This window comes from Lates calcarifer, unplaced genomic scaffold (assembly GCF_001640805.2).
Source record: "Lates calcarifer isolate ASB-BC8 unplaced genomic scaffold, TLL_Latcal_v3 _unitig_5673_quiver_385, whole genome shotgun sequence".
Taxonomy (NCBI): Eukaryota; Metazoa; Chordata; class Actinopteri; family Centropomidae; genus Lates; species Lates calcarifer.
Genome location: NW_026117659.1, coordinates 328,595 through 351,043, shown reverse-complemented (window position 1 = coordinate 351,043; position 22,449 = coordinate 328,595). Strand labels below are relative to the sequence as shown.

The window sequence follows — 22,449 nt, the reverse complement described above, 5'->3', positions numbered from 1 at the left end:
TCTGACATGGTGGTCTGCAGCACGGGGCCCCGCAGGGAACGGTCCTGGCTCCATTCCTCTTCACCCTCTACACTGCAGACTTCCAGTACAACTCACCTCACTGCCACCTGCAAAAGTTCTCTGATGACTCTGCAGTTGTCGGCCTCATCACAAATGAGGATGACAGGGAGTACAGAGAACTGACACAGGACTTTGTGGACTGGTGCCTGCAGAACTGCCTCCAAATCAATGCTGGGAAGACCAAAGAATTGGTGGTGGATTTCTGCAGGAGCAGACATTCCTCCCAACACCAGTGAACATCCAGGGAAGAGACATTGAGATGGTGACATCTTATAAGTACCTGGGTGTTCAGCTGAACAATAGACTGGACTGGACAGACAACACCACTGCACTTTATAATTAGGGTCAGAGTAGACTCTACCTGCTGAGGAGACTCAGGTCCTTTGGAGTGCAGGGGCACTCCTCAGGACTTTTTATGACACTGTCATGTTATCAGCCATCTTCTATGGAGTGGTCTGCTGGGGCAGTGGACAGGAAGAGACTGGACAAGCTGATCAAGAAAGCCAGCTCTGTTCTGGGGTGCCCTCTTGACCCTGTGGAGGTGGTGGGAGGGAGGAGGATGGACAATGAGCTCCACCCCATGCAGGACAGTCTGACAGCACTGAGCAGCTCCTTCAGCAATAGGCTAAATAGTGTCTAACTATTGTGTCCCTTGTTGCACGTCCTGTTTGCTTGTCTGGCAGAATGCAGGAGGTTGGTCAGGGTCTCCAAGGGGCTCAGGTGCATCATTGTCAGCACAGAGAGGGACACTGCACTTGGTAGCGATGTTGTGCAGGACAATACAGGCAAGGGTTATGTTGCAGGCTTTCTGTGGTTCCGCTCCCAGGTAGTTAAGGCATGCAAATCGCCTCTTAAGAACTCCATTTAAACACTCAATTACACATCTTACTCTGCAATGAGCAGTGTTAAAGTCAAGTCAAGTCAAATTTTATTTATATAGCGCCAATTCACAACAGAAGTTATCTCGAGACGCTGTACATATAGAGCAGGTCTAGACCAAACTCTTTATCTTATAAGATTTACAGAGAAAAACCCAACAGATCCCACCATGAGCAGCACTAGGCGACTGTGGCAAGGAAAAACTTCCTTTTAAGAGGCAGAAACCTCGAGCAGAACCGGACTCAAGGTGGGCAGCCATCTGCCTCGACCGGTTGGGTTTAGACAGAAAGAGAGGGGGGTGGGGGAATGGGGTAGGAGAAAGATTGCATTGCAGATACACAGACTAGGTCAAAATGTAAATAGTAGTAGTAATAATAATAATAATAATAGTAATAATTATTATTACAGCTAAAGGAATAATAATGACAAACAATGGTACATTAATAGCACTAACACTATCAATAACACTAGTAAATGTTTTAATTATTGTTGCATCATGGGTTGAGCTGGATCATGGGAGCAGCAGGAGACTCTCCAGCTCTGGAGGCAGAACCCTGCAGTAAGAGACAGTAGCAGAGAGAGAGAGAGAAGCACAGCCTGGGCAGTAATGTGCTTGAGGGAAGAACACACAGTGTGCCTGTGTCGGTGTATTTGCTGTCAGAAAAGGGGTCATCAGCCATGGTAGGAGTAGGAGGCACCGTCTCCTAATATTATTCATCTGGTCGGTTGGTTTGGAGGTCTCTATATAGAGCGCTCTCCCTCAGGATGCGTGCATCATGGACAGACCCAGGCCACTTGACAACATAGTTGGTGATGATGAAGTCAGCATCTGTTTACAAACTCCCATTCATTTTCACAAGGTGCTTGTATATGCACATGTGTGCAGTTGATTGCTCCAATAATATTGGGCATATTTCCCAAAAGGAAAAAGCTGCGCTTGGCCTGGGCAATCTGGTTGGAAAGAAACAAATTCATTGACCAGGCTGGCCAGTGCGATTGACACATCTTTCACCACATCACACACAGCTGATTTCGCCACTCCCATATAGTCACCAATAACTTGGTATAAAGAGCAACATGCATAAAATCGTAGAGCAATGAAGATCTGGTCTTTCACAGACAGACCGTGACTCCTTTGGGTTCTGTGTTGTAGTTTTGGCCAGAGAAGGTTCACAAGGTACTCGATATCAGCCTTCCCAAAGCGAAACCGGGCATACAGCTCCTCAGTGGTGTATTGCTCCAGTGGTTTGGTAGGCTCAACATACACCCTTTGACGGTATCCTCTCCTCACAAAGTGGTGGTGGACAACACCTACCATTTCACTGTCTCTCTGTGAATCCTCTGAGAAAGGCTAATTTAAATGGCTGTGTAATTGGTCTTTTCAAACACACCCATTATCACTGATTAGTTTTGGCTTGTGTTCAATTGAGGCAATCGGACCCAAGGCCTATAAATGATGAACAATGTTCACTATAGTAAAGCAATGGAACCATGGACTCAAGAAGCTGTAATTTCACTGCTGCCAAAACCAACACACTACTAGAGGGTGTTAGGTGCCATTATGACACAATAGTGTAAACACTGTATCACTGGTGAAGAGGGCACAGCAGCGGATGTACTTCCTACGGAGGATGAGAAGAGCCTACCTGCCCCCACCCATCCTCACCACATTCTACAGAAGCACCATAGAGAGCATCTTGACAAACTGTATCTCTGTGTGGTGTGGAGGCTGTAGCGCCTCTGACTGGAAGGATGTGAGGAGAGTGGTGAGGACAGCAGTGAGAATCATCGGGACTTCTCTCTCCTCCATCCAGGACATTGCACAGAACTGCTGTGTGTCTCGGGCCAGGAAGATCTGCAGTGACTCCTCTCACCCCCATCATGGACTGCTTACCCTGCTGGCCTCTGGAAAGAGGTTCCGCAGTATTCGGTGCAGGACCACCAGGTTCTACAACAGCTTTGACCCCCAAGCCATCAGACTTTTAAACACCTAAAAATTCACTTCCGTCTGTATATACTCAGTGCTGCTTGACTCATATTTAAATATTTAATATTTAATCTATACTGCTGCAAATCCTGTTGTACATATTTAAGATTTAAGTATATTTATTTCCATTCTGCTTGCAGAATTTTTTGCACACACATTTGCACTATGCTGGAAACTGTAAAAACTGAGGCCTATGCAAACGAAATTTCGTTCTGTATACACTTGCTGCATACTGAATGACAATAAAAGTCTGTCTAAGTCTAAGTCTAGTGGGAAGTTTTAATTCTGCTAAGGGTGGAGATACCAACAAAAAGAAAAATGATGTTTGGATTTTAATCACTGAAGATGTGAATGCCGTAGGGTCTGGCCAGAGGAGGACCACAGACCAAATAAAGTTTCGATGGAAGAATCTTAAGGCCAGGGCAACAAAGGACCATGCTAAAGCCAAAAACCCGCAAAGAGGCAACAAGCCCTTTAAGAGGGGAGATTACACAGATGTGGTCCTCGACATCATTGGAGGTGAGAAGTCGCAAGCTCTGCATGGTATTCAAGGTGTTGTAGGGGATGGCGAGTCTGGGATTGAGGAGGAGAGTCCAGTTCCTCCTGAGGCTGATCCAGAGAGCACATTTATTTTGAATCTCAGCTCTGTTACTGAGGAAGAAGCTGGATCCTCACTGGTAGAGCCAGCAGTAGTTGCCACAGGAACTCAGAGGAAAGGCTTGAAGCGTCCTTCATTAAACAATGATGATAACAAGGCACTTCTGCAAAAAGAGACTGAAAGGGCAGAAGTACAGATTCCTCTGGCAGAGGAACAACTGACTCTCACCAAACTACAGCAAACCAAGGCCAGACTTAAGATCCGCCTCCTAAAGGCCAAGCTCAGACAAGCTGGTCTCTCCACATCAGATGAAGAACTCTGAAATTGTTGTTGAGTACTTGACATTAAGCCTTTTTATTGACTTAAATACATCTATATTTGAAACTTGTTCTAAATATCCTCAATGTACACTGTTTGTGAGTAATGTTGTTTTATTTATTTGTTGTAGGTCTCAGATGAGAGGACTGCTGGAAGAGGGTGTTTTTTGTGTGTGTGTGTTTTCGTTTCAAATAAAAATAAACTTGTATCGACCCCACACTGGCTATTCTACTTGTTGCTCTTTACATATCTATCATTCTACATTGTGATTTCCTATCCTATTTGAGCGCTGGTTATCCAGATTTGGTGATCCTGAAGATTTTCTATCTGGATCAGATTGATCCAATCCCATGTTGCTTTGAAAAACCGGCTCAAAAGTAAAATGGATTACGTCATCATCGTCGTCATCATCACCATCATCACCATGGTGATTTACAACATGAACCACCATCGTAAGACTGAAAACTCAGAGTTAAACCTGAAATTACCTTGCTAACTGCATATCCTGCTTCATAGTACAGGCCTCTGCTCTGTGGTGTTTTGGCAGTCAGGTGCTCCATCATGACAACACACCAGCTCACACACTCTGGATTTGGCTTGCAACTTCTTTCTCTTCCCCTTATGAAATTCAGGCTGAAGGGTCGCCGTTCTGACACAGTGGAGGACATCCAACACAAGTCGCAGAAGGTGCTTCACATAGGTACAGAATCTGACTGTTCCAAGCGTGGCAGGAGGTCTGGGTCACATAGTGATTACTTTGGAGGAGATGGTTTTAAGTCAAGTTTAAGTCAGGTACAATGCTTGTTACAGTTTCAGCCTCGGAACTTCTGATCGCACATCATATACCATTTAAAGGATGAAGTAAACAGCAAGGGTGGTTTTCCTGCATTCCCTGACTGAAGAACACAAGGTAACAGGAGTTTCTCTCTTCATAATGAATCAAGATTAATACGCAAAGTTACCAGGATCCATATTTGTTCAAACATGAGGCCAGCTTTATTATTATTGTTGGCAGAGATTAAATGCTGATAATTTAAGTTTGTAAGGCCTAACAACTTGTGTTACTTTACCAAAGAATAGAAGTTGGTGTTGTGACAGTGCACAGGGTTTGATCAGTCTTTATTGTCCAGCGACAGTGTTGGAAGAATACACACTGCAGAGCAGAAACAAGGGCATCATGACTGGGCTCCATTTAGTCCAGCCATACTGTAAATTTTTATTAAGACTCAGTTGGACACATGACACCACACAGGACTGCTGTACTGTAAATGACTGACAACAGCAAATGTAACATGAAGAAATCAGCTGTAGTGTCAACCTGCACAGAAACCAATCAGTGAAGTGAGCAGGGTGGTCAGGTGATGCTGTGGTATGTTTCCCTCTCATACCCATGGCTTTGGGGATCAGAGCTGTGAAGAGTGTCCTGTATTAGAAATGAAGACAGAGCAGGGCTGGTGGACACACACTGTGCTGGGATCAGTTAGCCCATGTTCTGGCGATTTCCATAACCTCTGCGATGAGTGTCCTTCCAGTCATCCCAGTTTCTGGCTTTCAGCAGAGACTCCTCATCATCCTGTTCAGCCTTTTTCTCTTTTTCCTCTTCTTCCCTCTCTTTTGCATCACTTTCATCCTCCACAGCGACCTTCCTTGGGATCCCCTGGTCAGGCAGGGCTCCATGTTTCCTGTGCTGTTCATACCAGTCATCTACAGTCATGGTGGGAAGACTGGGGTAACCAGCCCCAAAAACCTGAGCCTGTGGACAAAACAAACACAATCTGTCACTCATGACCTTCTGTAACACTGATGTGGTCCCTGCCACGTCTCAGAGAACTGCCCTGTTCAGGGTCTCCTACTATCCCAATCAGTCATCCCCTCATCCTGAGGTCTTGAGCTTTCTAAAAAGGCGTGTCAGCCTGACTGTCTGCTCTGGCCTTGTTTGTAGCCTGTCTGATCTTTGGTTTGGATAGCAGGGTCTCCCTAACATTACAAGACTTATAGCAACAAGCAGTATAGAAAAAAACTATGCTGAGAGTCTTCTACCACTCTAGAGAGAATGATACCACATTGGCCCTGACTTTTTTTAAACTAAAATTTGGGATTAATAAAAATCAGGGTTGTCTTATATTTCAGGATCAGACATGTTCATTCATTACACTTTTGAATGGAGTGAGTACCAGTGTAACTACAGTCTTCTACAGAGTGTTGCATTATGGGTTGTTTGTAGCCTTGTTATATTGCTAGGCTAGTGAGAGTTGTCAGTCAGTCTGTAGTGAGTTAATCAGCCTTAAAAGTGTGTAGAGGCTGGTTTAGCCTCTACACTGTCTTGTACACAGTCTTACCTGTAAAGCATCCTTGGTGAGGATGAATGGTTTCATGGGAGGCCGGACTGGCTGTGCCGGCTGCTTGGCAGCACTATGCTTCAGAACATCCATCTTCTTAAGTATCTCCACCTCCTGATCAATGCTCTCTATTTCCTCCAGACACACAGTGACCCACCTCCGGATGTTCAGAAGGTAAAAATCTCTGCTGACTTCATCATCAGCCTTTCCGCTGTCCACAGCTCTCTGTACGTCCGACAATCTGGCTTCCAGCTCCTTCTTCTGACGGTACCGCTCGACCTTAGCTTGTCTCTGTGCTGCCATGGCAACCAGGTCTGACGGGCAGGGGGCAGACTGGAAAAAGAAGCACACATCACAGTTGGTACTGAATCAAACGTCTGCCTGTTCTTCCCAATAAAAATGTTTTTATTTGAAAGCAGTGAAGATCACTTGTAAAAGATTATCTAAAGACTGATATGAGGACATGTTCAGGGCTTTCTGTTGGGAAGAATGAATCAGTGGTGGAGCAGCAGAGATTTTACTACACCTCTGATGCAGCACAGCAAAGTGAGAGAGAACAATATGAGCTGATCCTAGGTTGTCTACGCAACTGCTTTCCATTACTCATACACCCCTGTGTACACTCAGTTTTTATTAGGTACATCCAGCTGAATTTAACCCAGTCTAATACATCAGCCCCTTAATGAACACTACCTTCATCAAAGCTGTAGTATTTTTCTTTTAGAGAGTTGATGATTCACTGTATGATCTGTTTGGTGACTTTGTGGTGCTGTGGAAATGTACTGCACTGAACTGAGAACTGTTTGTAATATCTTGTCCATGTTTATATGTATGAGGGTAGACAGAATAATAGATACCTTTCTGTCCAACAGCAGCATAAACTCCATCCTCTACAGTGACCATCCAGTTATATCATCACATCACATCTTCCTCCAAACACATAGGCTTCTAACCACACACATAACCTGGACTGGATCCCAAGTCCAGATGAGGATACGTCTGTGGCCTGTTCTCTGTCTTGCCCGCTTTTGTTGTGATGTTTACTAACTTCTGTCTGTCTGTCTGTGGTTCTATTTGTAGGATTTCACTGCGCTTTTGTCTGAACAACAGTGCTGACGTTAGCATTTCACTCAAAGCTCTTTACAGTATAGTAACTATTTCACATGATATGGAGCTAATTATGTGAAGCTGCAAAATGACCCAACGTCTATTTGAGTTAGAATAGGAGCAATGTTATCTTTTTGTCTTGTTTGCTGTTTGTGTGTTTAATTTCTTAAAGAAAAGACTGATGTAACATTTGAAATAAGTGAATATACCGGTCTCATACTCACACACTCAAAAAATGGAGGAAAAGAACATTTCACTTGAAGAGCCAGTGTGTATCAGCACAGGCTCACAAAGCAAAGTGTAGCTGAACTCTCTTGTTGTTCAAAGTCACACCACTTATGGACGGCTGTGTTTCATTAACTTTTAGTGAGGAAATAAACTACATGACTACTCTACTATTAATGCGACGGAGAAAATGACTTTTAATATTGAAGGTCAATCAATTCATCAACTCTAGGTTGTTTTTTTCAGCCAATCTTCTATTAGAGATTTTCACAAAATTTTACAAAACATATGAAAATGATTTGTGCTTCTGTTCCCACAGAGCAGCCGCCAGCAGTCAGTCTGATGTCAGTAAGACAGAAACAAAGCAGAACATTTTGCTGAAGGCTTGAGTATATTTATGAAATTACCTTTTATAAAGGTCCATCCATATATACCATTATAAATATTTGGAGTAACCTTCAGTCAATATTATCTCTAATTTGCAACTATCTAAACGGTCTACATTCGTCTACTTGAAAAGAGGTTTATAAGAGTGGAACAAGCTGGGAGTCCAGCTGAGGTGTATGTCCCCGATCAAATCCAAAACCACTTTAACATTTCACCTGCTTCCCTCTAGTTGAACTGTTTAAGTGTTTGGTTGCACATCTGTAGTGAATTAATAAGCCATGAGTTATTGCTCTGTAGCTGAGCCTGAGCTGGTTGGATAAGATGGAGATGATGTTTCCCCTCTAACCTGATCCAAACACAGGTGGATGCTAACAAGCTACATTTACTCCAGTAACTGTACCTTAATATCTTCATTAAGCATCCCACGTTCACCTCTGAATGTATACTAGAGGTACAAACTGGAGCTAAAACCAGCAGTGGCATAACGTTTCCACTCAAGAATCGGCATATGCCACTGGAACAAGGAAACCAAACCATCAGCCAATCTGCTACTGATGGAGCTGCTGCTGCTGTCGGTACTTTAACGTTACTACTGTATCTACCGACACTCGTTTACCTGCTGACAGTAACTGTAACAGCTGCTGCCTCTACGGGAGCACATGGTGGTGCTAACTACTGCACTGATGTATCACTGTATTGGCACAGGACTACCTGACCATGAGGGTGTGGATCCGGACTGAGGCGGCTCTCTGTCTTGTCTGTTCTGAAACCCACTCACCATGGCTGCAGAGAGTCCATTTTCAGAAGCTTCGTCGAAACCGCTTGTGTCTTCATCCGTCGACGCTGGCAGCTCAAACTGTGATATGTTATACTCTTTACATCTCCGCAGGAAGTCCATGAAGTAAGCCCGGGCTGTCTGGACTATGCCCAGACGGTTGCCCCTGCTGGTCTGCTTCATGGTAAGCGCTCCTAGGAGAGCGGGCAGCAGCAGGTACTTCAGGTCCGCCGTGGCGACCTCCTCCAGCTCCTCGTTACGGCTGAACAGGTCGAGCTGAGCTACCATTCTGGACGCTTCTTCTAACATACCGATTCCGCGTTTCAGTCTCACCTGGATGCTGTTGGAACCTAGTGGTTCATCTGTACAGTCCACCTCCTTAAATATCTTCCACCCACGATCCAGCAGCTCGGATAATTTAGGAGGTCCAGCGTCTGAATTTGACGGCTGTCTCATATCGCTGCTGTTTTCACTTTCCGCCATCTTGTCATAGTTTCCGGGGTTCTCTACTTCGTCTGATATTTTTCTGCATCGCTGTTCTTAAAAGGAAATTACTGCCCACTGCAGGCCATTGAAACTACACTTGGTTATTAAGTAAATAGTTTTCATACACTAAATATTTTGTTTCTTCTTATTATTATATTTTATATGGAGTCTATGATAGCTCTCCTTTCAGAATCATTTCTCTAATGCTGCTCTTACTTTTGGTGTGTTTGCTTTATACTGAGACTAACTAACTGGATGAAGGAGGGATAGAAGAGAGAGCAGACCTATTATTGACCTACTCCAAAACTGCAAACTATTTTCCCTCACTTATGACTTTGTGCTTTGTGCATCAGATGACCTGTGAGAAAATCAAATTCATCTGACTGACAACAAATGAATGAGTTATACTATATATTGTCACACCAAGTTTGGGGTGACTAACATACATATTAGTAGTATTACTAAGTAGTCTGTTGTGTGACGAATAAAAAATGTTCATAATTGAAATAGCAACTGATTGACAGGGACAAAAATCTTTGGAATCGGTGAATTAGGCCTACTTCTTGATCAAGAAAAGTGTTCCCGGCAATCACTATCAGACTCAGTTAACAGTATATTTTTCAAGCAGAACACAGGAGCTGCTGGAATACCATTGCCTCCATCTGTTAGTTGACTTGTGTTATTGTGTGACGTTTGGGCAGCTCCCGTGTTCTGCTTAAATGACAAAAGGGGATGTTCTGGTCAATAAAAAGGTCTATCTCTGTAGAAATCCTATCCACAATGCTGTCAGATAATTATCAAAACAATATGAGCCTGTCAGTGACAAGACGAAAACACTTTAGCGAACTACTTTGATGTGGACATGTGCACTGTTTACACTGCTTACATTACAACAGCTGTTCTCGGTGTAGTTACTAGGTCCTATTCCACTGTTGATCAATACTGCACCGATTCCAAAGAATTTTGTCCTTATCGATTATTTACACCCGAAAACAAGATCCAGTTTAAAAAAAATAAGAGTTATACCTTTTTACATGGGGACACGTCTTACCCCCGCTGTTTCCTTCAAGTGTGTGGACACGTGACGCGGTCAGAGTCCCTCCTGGCGTACTTCATTGTCACCAGTCCATGTGCCAAGTGCCCATCCACAGAGTCCATTTTCCAAAAGGGAATACCACCAGTAGAAGCCCACAGAACATTCTGCACAAGTGCATACGACCAATCGAGGATTCATTGAGAGTCTGTCTCTGTTCATTTTTGTCTCTCTGGCCCAGTGGCAGGCCTGCTGCACAAGAGAAATCTTGATGGTTTGTGCAGCTGAGTGACAAACAATGCAGGCTCCAGATTCCTGCTTTAATCTGAGCAGTGTCACCTGGGGCTCACCTGGTTACCGTCGTGAGGAGGTGCATCTGGGGAATGTTCCTCACCATGTCCAGATTTTCACAGATGTTTCCCTGACTGGCTGGGGTATTTGGTCAGTCTGTCACAGGGTGGACATGGCCAGGGCTCCATACATGAATCCTCTGAAACTCATCATAATTCAGAAGCTGCTGCTCCATTTAGCTCCTCAGTTGTGTAACAAACTTATCATCATGAGATCAGACAACACCACATAGGTGGCCTACCTGAAGAGAAAGGGGGGAATCATCGCCTTCTCCCTGAGAACTCAGCACATTTCTAGATGTGTGGGAGCAGACAATCTTGTCAATAGGTGCACTTGAGGATGAGCAGAGCCTCCAGTTACCTGGATATAGCTTCAGTTCTATGAGTATGTGAATAGCCCTGTATCTACAGGCCCAGGTGGTCCTGTTTCAAGTTGCTGGATTGAGTTAAAATACTGCTGGGCAACCTTGATAGGGTAAATGAACAGTGAAGACCATTAACTGTTTTCCTTTGCTAGTGCAGTCTGTATTGTGTCCAAAGGTTCTCTGTATGAAGGTGAAGACATTTTCTCACCAGCTGGCTATGTGGTGAAGAACTAGTAAACCAGTCTTCCATCTGCAGAATATTCATAACACACTTACGCTCACACATAGAGTTCAGTGCAACACAGTGATGGGGTGTTTAGCTATCACTAGACTATGAGCAGTCACTGCCTGCACTAACTGAGTACCAATACACAGACTGTGCTGAGAGGAAGCCACCAGATCACAGAGAATATTCAACCTTCATGTTGAAATGGTTAAGTCATATAGATTATATGTGACAGTTTGTGTCTAACCACAGGCCTTTCTCCAAACACTGAAAGAAAGAGGGTGATCAACACTGAGTGGCAGTTAAGGCACTTTAATATCAGAAATAATCACATCAAATATTTTCTCCTGGAACCTGATAAGATAAACACAAACATTCAAAGCACCTAAAAGTTAAACACAACAGATTTTATACAACAGAAAAAAAAAAACATATTCTTCTGATGAATTAAATCTCATCTTGCTCTGGGATTAAAGTTGTCCGTCTACAAGACTGAAGTTGACATGACATCTGGTCCTGCTCCATGTTAACACCTGCTCACTGCTGCTCTGATTCACTGTCAAGTGACTTGATGAACACAACTTTATTACAGCAGAGGTAACACCACTTCCTTTCACTCTTCATTCAACATATTTTACTACAACTTTCTCATTTGAAAGGCTGAAAATAAATGGGGGAGGGAGGGAAAAAGTAAACTCTACAACTTCCATCCTTCTATTTATTAGCTCTTAATGCTATTTAACTCAAAATAGGTTCACAGCAAACCATGAGTGTGAGGGTGCACTCTGGTCTGGTGTTTAAAAAACAGACATCCATTATGCAGTAGATACTCATTTCAATGCTGTAAGGAATTGCTGTTATACCTTCAGTAGTGATGAATGACAGAACTTCAAACTGCTCTCAGATGTATTAAAGTCACGAGACAATAAATCATTCTGCTATACTGGGTCCATGCGCAGACGTGATCAGACTGACCAGTGGTTGAGTACAGAGAGAAGCAGTGAGAGCCACACTGCAGGTTCTGACAGGGTTTTATCAGATATTTCAAGAGCTGGAGAAGCTGTGGCAGAGCCTGTTTCAAATTCTCTCTCTCTTTCTCTCTCTCTCTCTCTCTCACACACACACACACAAATAAACAGCTAAACAAACCAAACTGAGCTCAGAACCTCCCCTGGGTCCAAACAGTTAGCAAAGCTGGAATTTGTGTCTCAATCATTACCAAATTCAGATTTTCATTTAGATTATAAGAAACAACTTTTGGCACAAGACAGTTTAGGATGCACACTGGTGATGAGGGTCCTGTTGTTGTAAAGGCACAGTGTGTGTCTGTTTGTTTACTCAACACATAAGAGGACAAATCATGGCTTAGCAAACAGTAATGTGGCATCGCTGCCATGGACAGCACCCTGTGTGTTGACACAACTTCTCCTCTCAAGTGGTCAGCTCTAACTCATCAGGAAGCTGAAACACACACAACCAGACTTTTTGCCAACAGGAAATAAGGCTTTCTGTGTCAGGCAATCACAGCAGGTCAAACAAAATTAACAGACATGAATGTGTGTGGCTCTACCTGTACGGGTATCCGTGGTACTTGGCTCTGAAGATGGACAACAGCCAGCTGAAGAACAGCATCACCAGACCGATACCTGCTACACACATAACTGACACACAAACACACACACACACACACACAGAGTTCATATTCACACAACAATAAAGAGTCCCCCCCCTCACCCCCCTCAAAGTATGGAGACCAGGTCAACACCTTGGGCTCATTGTTGTGTTCCTTCCTCCTTGTCGGGTGTGTGTGTGTGTGTGTGTGTGTGCTTGGTCTACAACAATGTTTAGGTGGGTGGTACGTGTCAAAGTAACACCCAGATGAATGAAGGACCCCAGTTTCCCAGCAGAACGTTGGATTGTAACCAGATGATCAGTGTTATTCACTTCACCTGTCAGTGATTTAATGCTGGAACTGATCAGTGTGTATCTGTTTGTTTTATTGTTTTCATGTCCTTGACTTGTTGTTTTTGCTTGTCACCGGTGTGTGTCTGTGACCTGTGTGTTCATGCCTGCACAGGAGGTCACTACAAAACTCAAATATATACAAGCCTAATATTAGTGTTGTTACAACACTACTACTTTCTTTCACTGATTATCTCCAATTACTTCTCATTTAGAGGCTACTGACTCAAATATGATCAGATAGAACTGTAAAACAGAAGAAACCTGGAATAAAGGTCTGTGTCTAATCTAAGTGTTATTCAAACAAAACCCTACTTACCCCCTCAGATATTATACAGCACTGTGCATTTCCTGGGTTCAACACTTAACTGAAGCAATTGGATGCCATGGACAGAAAAGTGCTTGGCATGAGTTTGTATTGATTTGACTGGCAGTCAGTTTACAATTTGACCAAAGGACTAAAGCTGAACCACTGCACTGTACTACTAACTGGGATATAGTCATTCATCATGAGGGAGGAGCCTTGGTGACAGCTGATTCATGAGTAGTTTAAGGACATGTTCACAGTTTTTTTAGAGTTGACTTTTATAAGGTTCTTGCACCCATTGAAGAACAAAAGGCAAACACCTTGCACACTGTCATCACTGTTCCTCACTGTATTAATGAATGAAGCCTGATGAAGGTCTAAGGAGACAGTGCTCATAAAGTGAGTAAAGGTGATGGACAGAGTGCTCTGATGCCCATCAGCAGTTTGTGTTCATACTGGTCCATACTGGCCAGAACGTGCTTCCTCTCAAAGCAAATATGGCTTCATCAAGCTGAATTAGTAAAACCTCTTCAGTACTAAATTCCTCCTGTGTTTCTTCAACACTGCTTCCCTGCTAGTGAGCAGCAGAGGGAGGGAATTCACTTGGAAAGGTATCCAACTAATCAGTCTAAATATCTGCTGAAGCCTCAATCGCCTCAGCTCAACTTTAGCTCCATTTCTGGTAAGTGAGGACTCGTGCATACTCTTCCTCTTTCCAATGTCTACGTCTGAGGTGGCAGCTTCACACAGCAGCACGATTCCCATGGTGATAGCAGCATCTGACAGTCAGGTCAAGGTTTAGACCAGAGATGCAGGTGAAGCAGTGACATCCCTCAGAGAACTCCACAGTCAAACCTACTCAAACAGCTACAATAGGTGACACTGTCAGGGTCAGACACAGTGGGTTGAAACCTAGAGAACCTAGGCCTCCACCAACAACGCTATGGCCAGAAATATGTCTTGTGCAGTCACAGTGACCTTTGACCATTAACCACTAAAACCTCATCAATTCATCTTTGAGTCCAAGTGAATGTTTGTGCCTTATTTGAAGAAATTCCCTTGAGGTGTTACAGAGATATTACATCCATGAGAATGAGACAGTCGAACCATAATGCCACAACCTCGGCTGTCACCAGCTCAGAGGAATAATAACAACACAACAACGCCAGAGGAGGAGTAGAACTGACACTCAGAGTCTGATCCACTCCACCTGGCTGACTGCTGTCAATAAAGAAGGGGCTGAAATTAACTTGGGGATAATAATCACTGAGGACTAATTTTGTTTGGGCTTCTTGTTATCTGTGTATTTTAAAAGTGAAACGGTGAGAATGTGAGGTTTAGTGGTGGTATTCAGTGCTGTCTGTAGAGGTGTGAGTATACATTCAGCTGAAGGATACTGAAGAGTAGGACAATGTGTGTCTCAGCCACAAACTGGGCCTGACTGCTTCCGTGGATGTAACTCTGAAAACAAGAAGACAGTTAAACACCATTCACAGTTTATACAGTGACTGAGGATAAAGTGCAAACTCTGTGGGTCTGACTCACCACTTGTCCAGTGCTGGGGTTCTTGTGTGCATAAGGAGGTCCTCTGATGTGGTTCCACATCTGGCCTGAAGTCATGATCAGGACAAAGCACTGAAACACACAGAGACAAAAAATGTGTTTAAATGTGTAAACATCCATTGCTAGGCTCAGCAGCATGTCTTATAAAGTTAAATGAAAACAAAGAAATAGCTCCCTAAAGTTTTCTACAGTAAATAAAGAAATATATATCTGCTCTCTGGAGCTTCTCCACCCTGCAAAACTTTTTCCCCTGTCCGCCGTGTGGGTGAGCACTGTGCATGCACAGCTTTCACTGCTGATTGGCTGTTACCCGTGCCGTGGCTCTGTGTGTAACCAATCAGATGGTGCTGTGGGTGGGACAATGCTGGAGACAGAGTAGTGACTGCAGACAGAGAGGCGTGGCTGCATCAGAGCCAAAATAACCCAGTTTTAAATTGATCTCTTATCGGCCGTCAGATTAAAAAAAAAGGCAGATGCTGATATGCGTCATAATATCGGATATCGGTGCTGATAATCGGCCCAGCCGATAATTAGTCTCTCCCTAGTGTGTGTGTGTAAGTGTGAGTGTTCGCTATTGTTACCAGTGCAGAGAAAGCCCAGACATTCTTGTTAAAGAGAAACTCCAGATTGTGTCTTCTTAGATATGCCAGTCCTCCAATCACAGCCAGAAGGAAGCCCAGCAGGAGAGGCCCGGCATAGTTAGGAGGACGAATGACACGGATCTGAAAACCACACAAACATGACTGGAATCATCAGAGGCTCCTAACATCCAAATATCTGAGTTCAGAATGCAGACTTATTCTGATGATTTACTTCATCATAGCTGACAAGGATCATATTTAGGGGCCCTGGTCACTTGGACACAATTAATGTAAAGTGTTTTACCTGCACATCGGTCCTGTCTGCCACCCATCGAGCCAGCTGCTCAGCTGCAAAGCCTCTGACCTGCAGCTCATAGGTATCAGACCTGCGAGGTTTCCCTTTGGATGGGAAGTGGAGGAAGGTTGGAGCAGAGTTCATATTCAGCTGCAACACAAAATACAGCCAAAACATTCAATGCATGTCGAAGAGGGGTTCAGTAGGTTTTTACAGACTCAAAATTTGTATGTAACTAGAATCAGTTGTTTTTTTTATTTACTTCAGTGACTCTTAGATTTTAAAGCAGTTACGATTAATCAACCTTTCAGTTGCCTCAACCTTTGTCAAAAGAATCTCTAAGCACCTCAGCTGTTAGTGTAGGAGAGATGTACATCCACTTGTTGATAACATCTCAGAGTCTGAACTCAGTCATTGTTAAGTCACTTTGGACAAGGACATCCAGGACTGATTCTGGACATCCACAGGTCCAAGAGTCTAAACTGTTCCTTGCCAACAATTTGTTATTTCATTATTTCATTCTTTGTCAGTCAAATTGTGGTATGTGCCATGTCATCCTGTGAGTATGAGCATGTTTCCCTGCCTATTTATCATATTCAGAATACATGCTCCATATTCACATCCTTTATCCAGGTCATTGATGGGCTTTGACTCCTCAACATCTCAGACACTCTGCATCATCTCTGTGCTGCCAGCATTTTTTTTTTTAATCCTACTGATAGAACAGAGCATACACACTCTGTCTACAATATACCTGCATTAAAATAAAGCAGCTGCATTAGGAAACTATAACCAGCATCACTGTTTCCCCTTCATGGTTTCCAACAATATTTGCATAGTGTCCCACAGTCAGTTGTATATTATTCAAAGAGGATGTTGGATGTGTTGTGGCAGGAAAGTCTGACAGCTTTGAGTTTTCCAGCAGCACTGTGGAGGTGTGGCTCACCAGCAAAATGTCACTGACAGAACAAAAGTGGAAGCAGCTGTTCTTGGGATAGCTCACTTAAATTTGCTGCCGCATCATTTATTTAAACCAGAAATGATCAAACTGTGAGGTTTGGCTACAGGGGAAACAACACTGTTCTGTCTATCATGCTTCCTTCTTTGTTTTACACTGCAGATTTGTGAACATGCTTTCAGTTTGGAAAACATCAGCAGCAGCACACTACATATGATTTGTAGGAAATGGGTTGAAACATGTCAAATCTCTGGTGTGGCGCAGAGTAAAAACTAACACACAACTTAAAAGCATAACTGTTTCATTTCCATGCTCCAGTGTTTGGCTGGAGCCTCATTCACACACGCTTCTTGTTTCTGGTGTCAATGGAAAGATGGCAGACTTTTAGAAATCTGCAGCGCAAAAAGTTGTCTCACCATCTGAAAAACGTCTGATCCTTCATCAAAATCCACAGATGCAAAGAAGACTTTATTAGTAAAGGCAGAGGAATAACGCCAGGAGTTAGCCAGCACCTGGAACTCCTCATCAGCTTGTCTGAAATGAAAACATACATTTATATTCTTCCATTAAAATGAAAACAGCAGCACCTGTTCCTGTTTACTCCTGTCTCTTACCTGCAGACCCCACACTGCCTCTGTGGCTGCAGGGCTGTAAACATGATGACCACTGAGTAGTTTCTGGGAGGAGCCTTGACAAAGCGACGAAACTTATCTCCATTCATCCTGACGACTGAACGTTTGGAGGCCCACTCCATCATCTGAGTCACCTTCTCTGACAGCAGAGTCTACAGACACCAAAACAGCTGCTGTGTTAGTGTTATCAACAGACAGGAGAAGCTGGGTACCATCCTCATACTGCCCACTTCATACACTGACTTAGATAAAGAAAGAGAAACAGTCCGATATGAGACTGAGACAGGCTCTGTAAAGTAGTTGACTCATCCCTCAGGTATTGATCTGAAGCAACACACGACTCATTCATACACATAAGAACAACACAATATATAAGCATGTTAAGACTGTTTAGAAAACTGGCCAATCCACAGTTGACTAACACAGTTCAACATTACAAACATACATTATATTACAGTTACCTGACCATGTCTAAACCAGACGTGTTCTTTAGTCTAACAGCAGTCTGAAACACATTCCCAACGGTATTATGGTTTTGATGTGTTGATGTTATATCTGAGTAAAGAACGTGTGGTAGTGAGTCTGAACCTGAATCATGTGATAATCCTAATGAACTGGAAAGTATGCATGTTGCTGTTAAGAGAAAAGGCTGCCTGCCTCTGTCCTGTGTCAGTGGTTCCAACCAAGGGGTCAGGACCCCTCCTACAGGTTAGGGATGGACGACTTTGGGAAAAAATGTAATTGCAATTTTTCTGACAGATAATGCAATTGCAATTTGACTTGCAATTTAATTTTGAAAGTCAAGCTTCAGTCCAGGATTCATTATATTTATGTAAAACGTGATGAAGTATAAGAGATCATTGAAATATTAACTGCTCTGTGTACTAATCCAAGGATGAGAATGAAAATATACGAATCCAAAATGTATTTATTCTAACAATAAATGAACCACAGAACAATTCTCACAGAACAAACAGGAGCACTACGTTCTCTGCAGTAAGTTTACATCGGTCAAACTGCTGCCTGTGGTGATTTTTCAGATGCTGATACACTGAGGGAGAATGACAGGAGACTGACAGGCACAGACACAGCTGATTAAAACTCTACAGGATTTGTCCCAGTAGAAAATAGAAAATACATGTACAAACTCTTCTGTCTTTTTCTCCTCTCTCTCCTTCTCGGCTCAACCGAGTACTCTGCAACTTTATAATATCAGAGGCAATAATTTTCCCGCAGTGAGCCGCCGCTACAAAATATGTATAGCGGAAACACTGCAGACTTGTTGGTTTCTTGGTCACAGCTCAGTTATCTCACTTGCCGGCCTGTTGACACTGCCAATCGGTTTTAACTCGTCATAACACCGGTAGTTTCAGCTTTAGCTGTGTCCGTTCTCGAGACGGTCGTGCAGCTAGAAGCAATTAGAACGTGACACCAGAGCAGAGAGAATCGTAGCGACTCACACTGCCTGCACCACCCTGTCGCTCTGTCCTCAGTGGACGAACTGTGGAGTTAAATAAAAATAATAAATAAAATAAATAATAAAAATAAATCAAGTATCTAACTCCACAGTTAGTTTTGTGGTTTGGTCATTTCGAGGCCAGATCTGGTTTTAGTTTATAGCCTTTCGCTCTATTGCTGCAGTGCTGTGTGTGTGAACTGTGAGGCTGCTGGGGGAAAAAAGTGTAACGACCCGTCCACTGACTCTCGATTGAAAAAATACTCGCAGTCTTTGCGATTTGCAAATTGCATTAGCTCAAATTGCGACTGCGGTTCGATTTCGACAAATCGCTCAGCCCTACGACAGGCCACAGGATAAATCTGAGGGGCTCGAGAAATGCATCATGGGAAGTTCTGCTGCACACATCTGAATCCGACATCCTAGTCTGTGCTTCTGTAGTCAGACAGTTCGACTGCTCTGGGTTTCACATTGAGCTCCGGTGTGATGAGGCTCACAGGTTTACAGGTAGACACTGAGTGAAAATCTTCAGGTTGGACTGATGTAACCTTAGTCTGCAGGAAACATATGTTATATGTGATTATTAAATAGTCAGCTTAGCTGTTGAAAGTTTTAGCTGCAACCCTAGTTTTATACAGTGGATAACTCTGTCTCTCAGCCAGTTAACTCTAATAATGAGCAGGTGATTTAAACCTAGTTGGGTTAAGTTGATGAGAGCAGTCCAGGTTAGAGGAGCTCTGATAGGCAGCGAGACGAGGTGTACCTCGGGTCTCTGTAGCAGTGCTGTAGTTTTATCATGGCTGCTGCCGGTGTTCGTGGGAACTTACCGGACCCAGACTCACGGTTTCCACCAGTTTACCAGCAGCCCTGAGCTTCAGAGTCGTTATCAGTGTGTCACATGTCGTTAGTTTAACCCTGGTTACTGACTGTCGTTTGCTCGTTTCTGTTAGCCTAGCTCCTCACACTGTCACGGGCGGTAGATAAACTTTAAGACAACTTTCAGTCAGACTTTATGAACTTTGTGAATAGAGCATTAATAAAAACGTGTTACCTCCTTCTTCTTCTGAGCGTCGGTGGGCTCATGGTGGAAAACCGAGATGAAAAACAGCGAAATGAAAACTTTTCCAAACATTCTGCAACAGTGCTCAGAGCTCTCACTACACCACTACCCTCCTGTCAGCTCCCTATTGGTCAGCTGTCAGCCAATCACAGCCATCTGACAGTCCGGTCATGCTTTTTTTATAGTAAACTTTATTCACACAGGGTACAGCAATAAAAAATAAAAAAATAAAAAAAATAGGTGAAAACCAGAAGAGGCATTTAACATAAAACTCAAAGTAATTAGAGCTGAAACAAGAAGCTTTTTATTGACCCTGCCACTGTGTGTAGTTTAAAGTCTTTTAAAAGTAATTTGAAAGTTTCTGTCCATTTACACACAGAAAGAGAACATGTTTCAACTAACACTGTTGAGAGGATAACCAGCCAGTGCACCACCGTGAACAAAAGAAATGCTGGTGGTCATCTGATTTGTGTTTGTGAAAATTTTAGAAAAAGGCTATGGGACAGCGTTTGGGAAGGACAGGAGAAATTTTTGTATTCCAGCCTTTATATTCACATTGAGCTACACAGTGTGTCTCTGATCAGACAGAGAAATATTTAATGAAAGAAATGAAACTGGACTTATCTCTAATGAACCTGACAGATCACAGGGAACAGCTTCACAGACTGATAAAGATATTTATCAGTCTGTGAATGAACCTGTACCTTTCTACTACACTATACACTTTTATTTTATACTACACCCTCAGGGTAAAATACATTTTTTTCATTAACAGTCACTGTCCTCCATTTTCCAAAAAAGTAAAACCTGATTATGAAAATTGGTCAGTTTCATTAGAAGTTTATTAATGTCAACATTTTTTACAGCAGCTGCTGTGTTTCCAACCATGGTCATCTCCTCTGTGCCTGGTCCTGAGACCTGAGAGGTGAACCATCAGTCTGCCTGTGTTTCACACAGAGAAAATGTGCTGCAGGGTTCACAGGGTTTTATGGGACCACACTTTGCGAACTCACCTGAGGCAGGTGCATTTCTTTGGCCAGTCTGTCCTTTTTATTAACAAAAAGAAGTCACACAGATTTCAATATTCTTTAAAAAAAAGATAAAACCATGCCTAACCATATTAAGAAGGTCAAGATAAATACAGAATCAGACTATATTCTTTGTCTTTCATTTCACATAGAAAAGCCATGTGGAAGAAGAGTTTAATGATATAATAAGAATAACAGAATCTAAAGATCTGTAGTCTGGTTTGTTGAGCTGAGTTGTTTGTCAGTGGTGTTCCTCAGGACAGTATTCATACACTATATTGAATCATGATTAATAATGTCTTGTCTTGAATTGAAATGATTATGATCACTAATGATGTGTTAGAAAGCACTTATATATATAGAACAAGTGCTGTATGAATGCGTGTGAATGGGGTAAATGTGATCTGTAGTGTGAAGCGCTTTGAGTGGTCGAAAAGACTAGAAAAGCGCTATATAAGTACAGTCCATTTAATGATGGTGGAGTCTTGAGGAGACTCCACCATCATTGTGGAGATGAGAAGAGAGATGATTAGATGATGTAGATGTAGATGATGCAGTCAACATGACCAGGCACTACTCCAGTGTGTTCTTCTGTCCTTCAACACTCTATGTGGACAGGGTGTTTGCTATTTGTTCAAAACTTAAGACACGGAAGGATGTCAGTACGTTGACACACGCTCAGAGCTGTCACTCAGTCAGAGATGAAAACAGCAGACAAAGGTTTGAAGTTTTTCGCAGCCTTATCTCCAGGTTGCAAAACACTACCTTAGTGACCACAGCACTCAACTTCTGCTTACTGTGTGGTGTATTAACTGACAAACACAACAACAGGACTGTCCTGATGAATCTGAAGGCCATGCATTAATATAAGAAGAATAACAGATACATGGGGGAGACATAAAAAAACAGAAGATAGCCGCTTAGCTCAGAAGAAGCAATGACCTCAGAAATAAAGGGCAGCAGGATGCACTGCAAAGGCATCAGGGCTCCCCTTGTGTTTGACATGAATTTGGTGCCACCACACTTTATCATTAAAAACAAAGACATTTTCTAAAACTAAGTGTTGTAGTATAACCAACAGGAGACCACTGATGTGTGACACTGCAGAGTATAAGAGTTCAGTTATTGAATATTTCGTAGTATCTCTTTTCAGTGTTACATTTAATATACGTTCCCTGAGCAGTCATCTCACTGCTGGCTGCACCCAGAGACCAGTGTTTCTCCAGCTCAGGAGACACTCATTTGGATGAAAATCAGGTTGTAGCTTGTTGGCTAGGAAAGATGTGTCATTAGTGTTTTGACAGTGTGTTGCGTATGAGTTATTTATCCAGGAAGTCTGAATCTGTGAAGACATAAGTTCTTGTCTCTGCACTGTACTGTGTACAATGGATTGTTTCAGCTGAGCACCTCACACTAACGTGAGATGCGATCAACACGTTTTGGGACTATTACCGTCCTGTTAACTTTCACTG

The 22,449-nt window shown here is 42.9% G+C and overlaps 2 protein-coding genes and 1 pseudogene across 2 annotated transcripts; all 3 read right to left on the bottom strand.

Annotated features, from left to right (window-relative positions):
- Window positions 1–624: 624 nt before the first annotated feature.
- On the bottom strand, window positions 625–2,917 carry LOC127141591 (putative nuclease HARBI1; annotated as a pseudogene).
- Window positions 2,918–4,944: 2,027 nt separating this feature from the next.
- igbp1 (immunoglobulin (CD79A) binding protein 1) lies at window positions 4,945–9,203 on the bottom strand. The gene is made up of 3 exons (XM_018664465.2): window positions 8,679–9,203; window positions 6,182–6,514; window positions 4,945–5,595 (listed from the first exon to the last, which is right to left on the bottom strand). Exons 1-3 carry the CDS (start codon window positions 9,156–9,158, stop codon window positions 5,323–5,325), a joined length of 1,086 nt encoding a protein of 361 aa, XP_018519981.1. The 5' UTR covers window positions 9,159–9,203; the 3' UTR covers window positions 4,945–5,322.
- A 2,228-nt stretch (window positions 9,204–11,431) lies between these two features.
- LOC108875493 (magnesium transporter protein 1) lies at window positions 11,432–20,099 on the bottom strand. Its single transcript, XM_018664466.2, has 10 exons — window positions 19,941–20,099; window positions 17,416–17,585; window positions 17,218–17,335; window positions 15,853–15,993; window positions 15,549–15,689; window positions 14,950–15,039; window positions 14,802–14,865; window positions 14,109–14,183; window positions 12,706–12,796; window positions 11,432–12,596 (listed from the first exon to the last, which is right to left on the bottom strand). Exons 1-10 carry the CDS (start codon window positions 20,019–20,021, stop codon window positions 12,581–12,583), a joined length of 987 nt encoding a protein of 328 aa, XP_018519982.1. The 5' UTR covers window positions 20,022–20,099; the 3' UTR covers window positions 11,432–12,580.
- Between the last annotated feature and the right edge of the window lie 2,350 nt (window positions 20,100–22,449).

Bases quoted from the DNA above. Each gene is read 5' to 3' on its own strand.
- igbp1 (XM_018664465.2), bottom strand. From the start codon at position 9,158: ATGGCGGAAAGTGAAAACAGCAGCGATATGAGACAGCCGTCAAATTCA. The intron at 6,515-8,678 runs GTGAGTGGGTTT...TTCTTTTTCCAG, and splicing joins ATGGACTCTCTGCAGCCATG to TCTGCCCCCTGCCCGTCAGA. The intron at 5,596-6,181 runs GTAAGACTGTGT...TTTTGTCCACAG, and splicing joins TCACCAAGGATGCTTTACAG to GCTCAGGTTTTTGGGGCTGG.
- LOC108875493 (XM_018664466.2), bottom strand. From the start codon at position 20,021: ATGTTTGGAAAAGTTTTCATTTCGCTGTTTTTCATCTCGGTTTTCCAC. The intron at 17,336-17,415 runs GTAAGAGACAGG...TTTTCATTTCAG, and splicing joins AGGCAGTGTGGGGTCTGCAG to ACAAGCTGATGAGGAGTTCC. The intron at 14,866-14,949 runs GTGAGTCAGACC...TCTTGTTTTCAG, and splicing joins ACCCCAGCACTGGACAAGTG to AGTTACATCCACGGAAGCAG.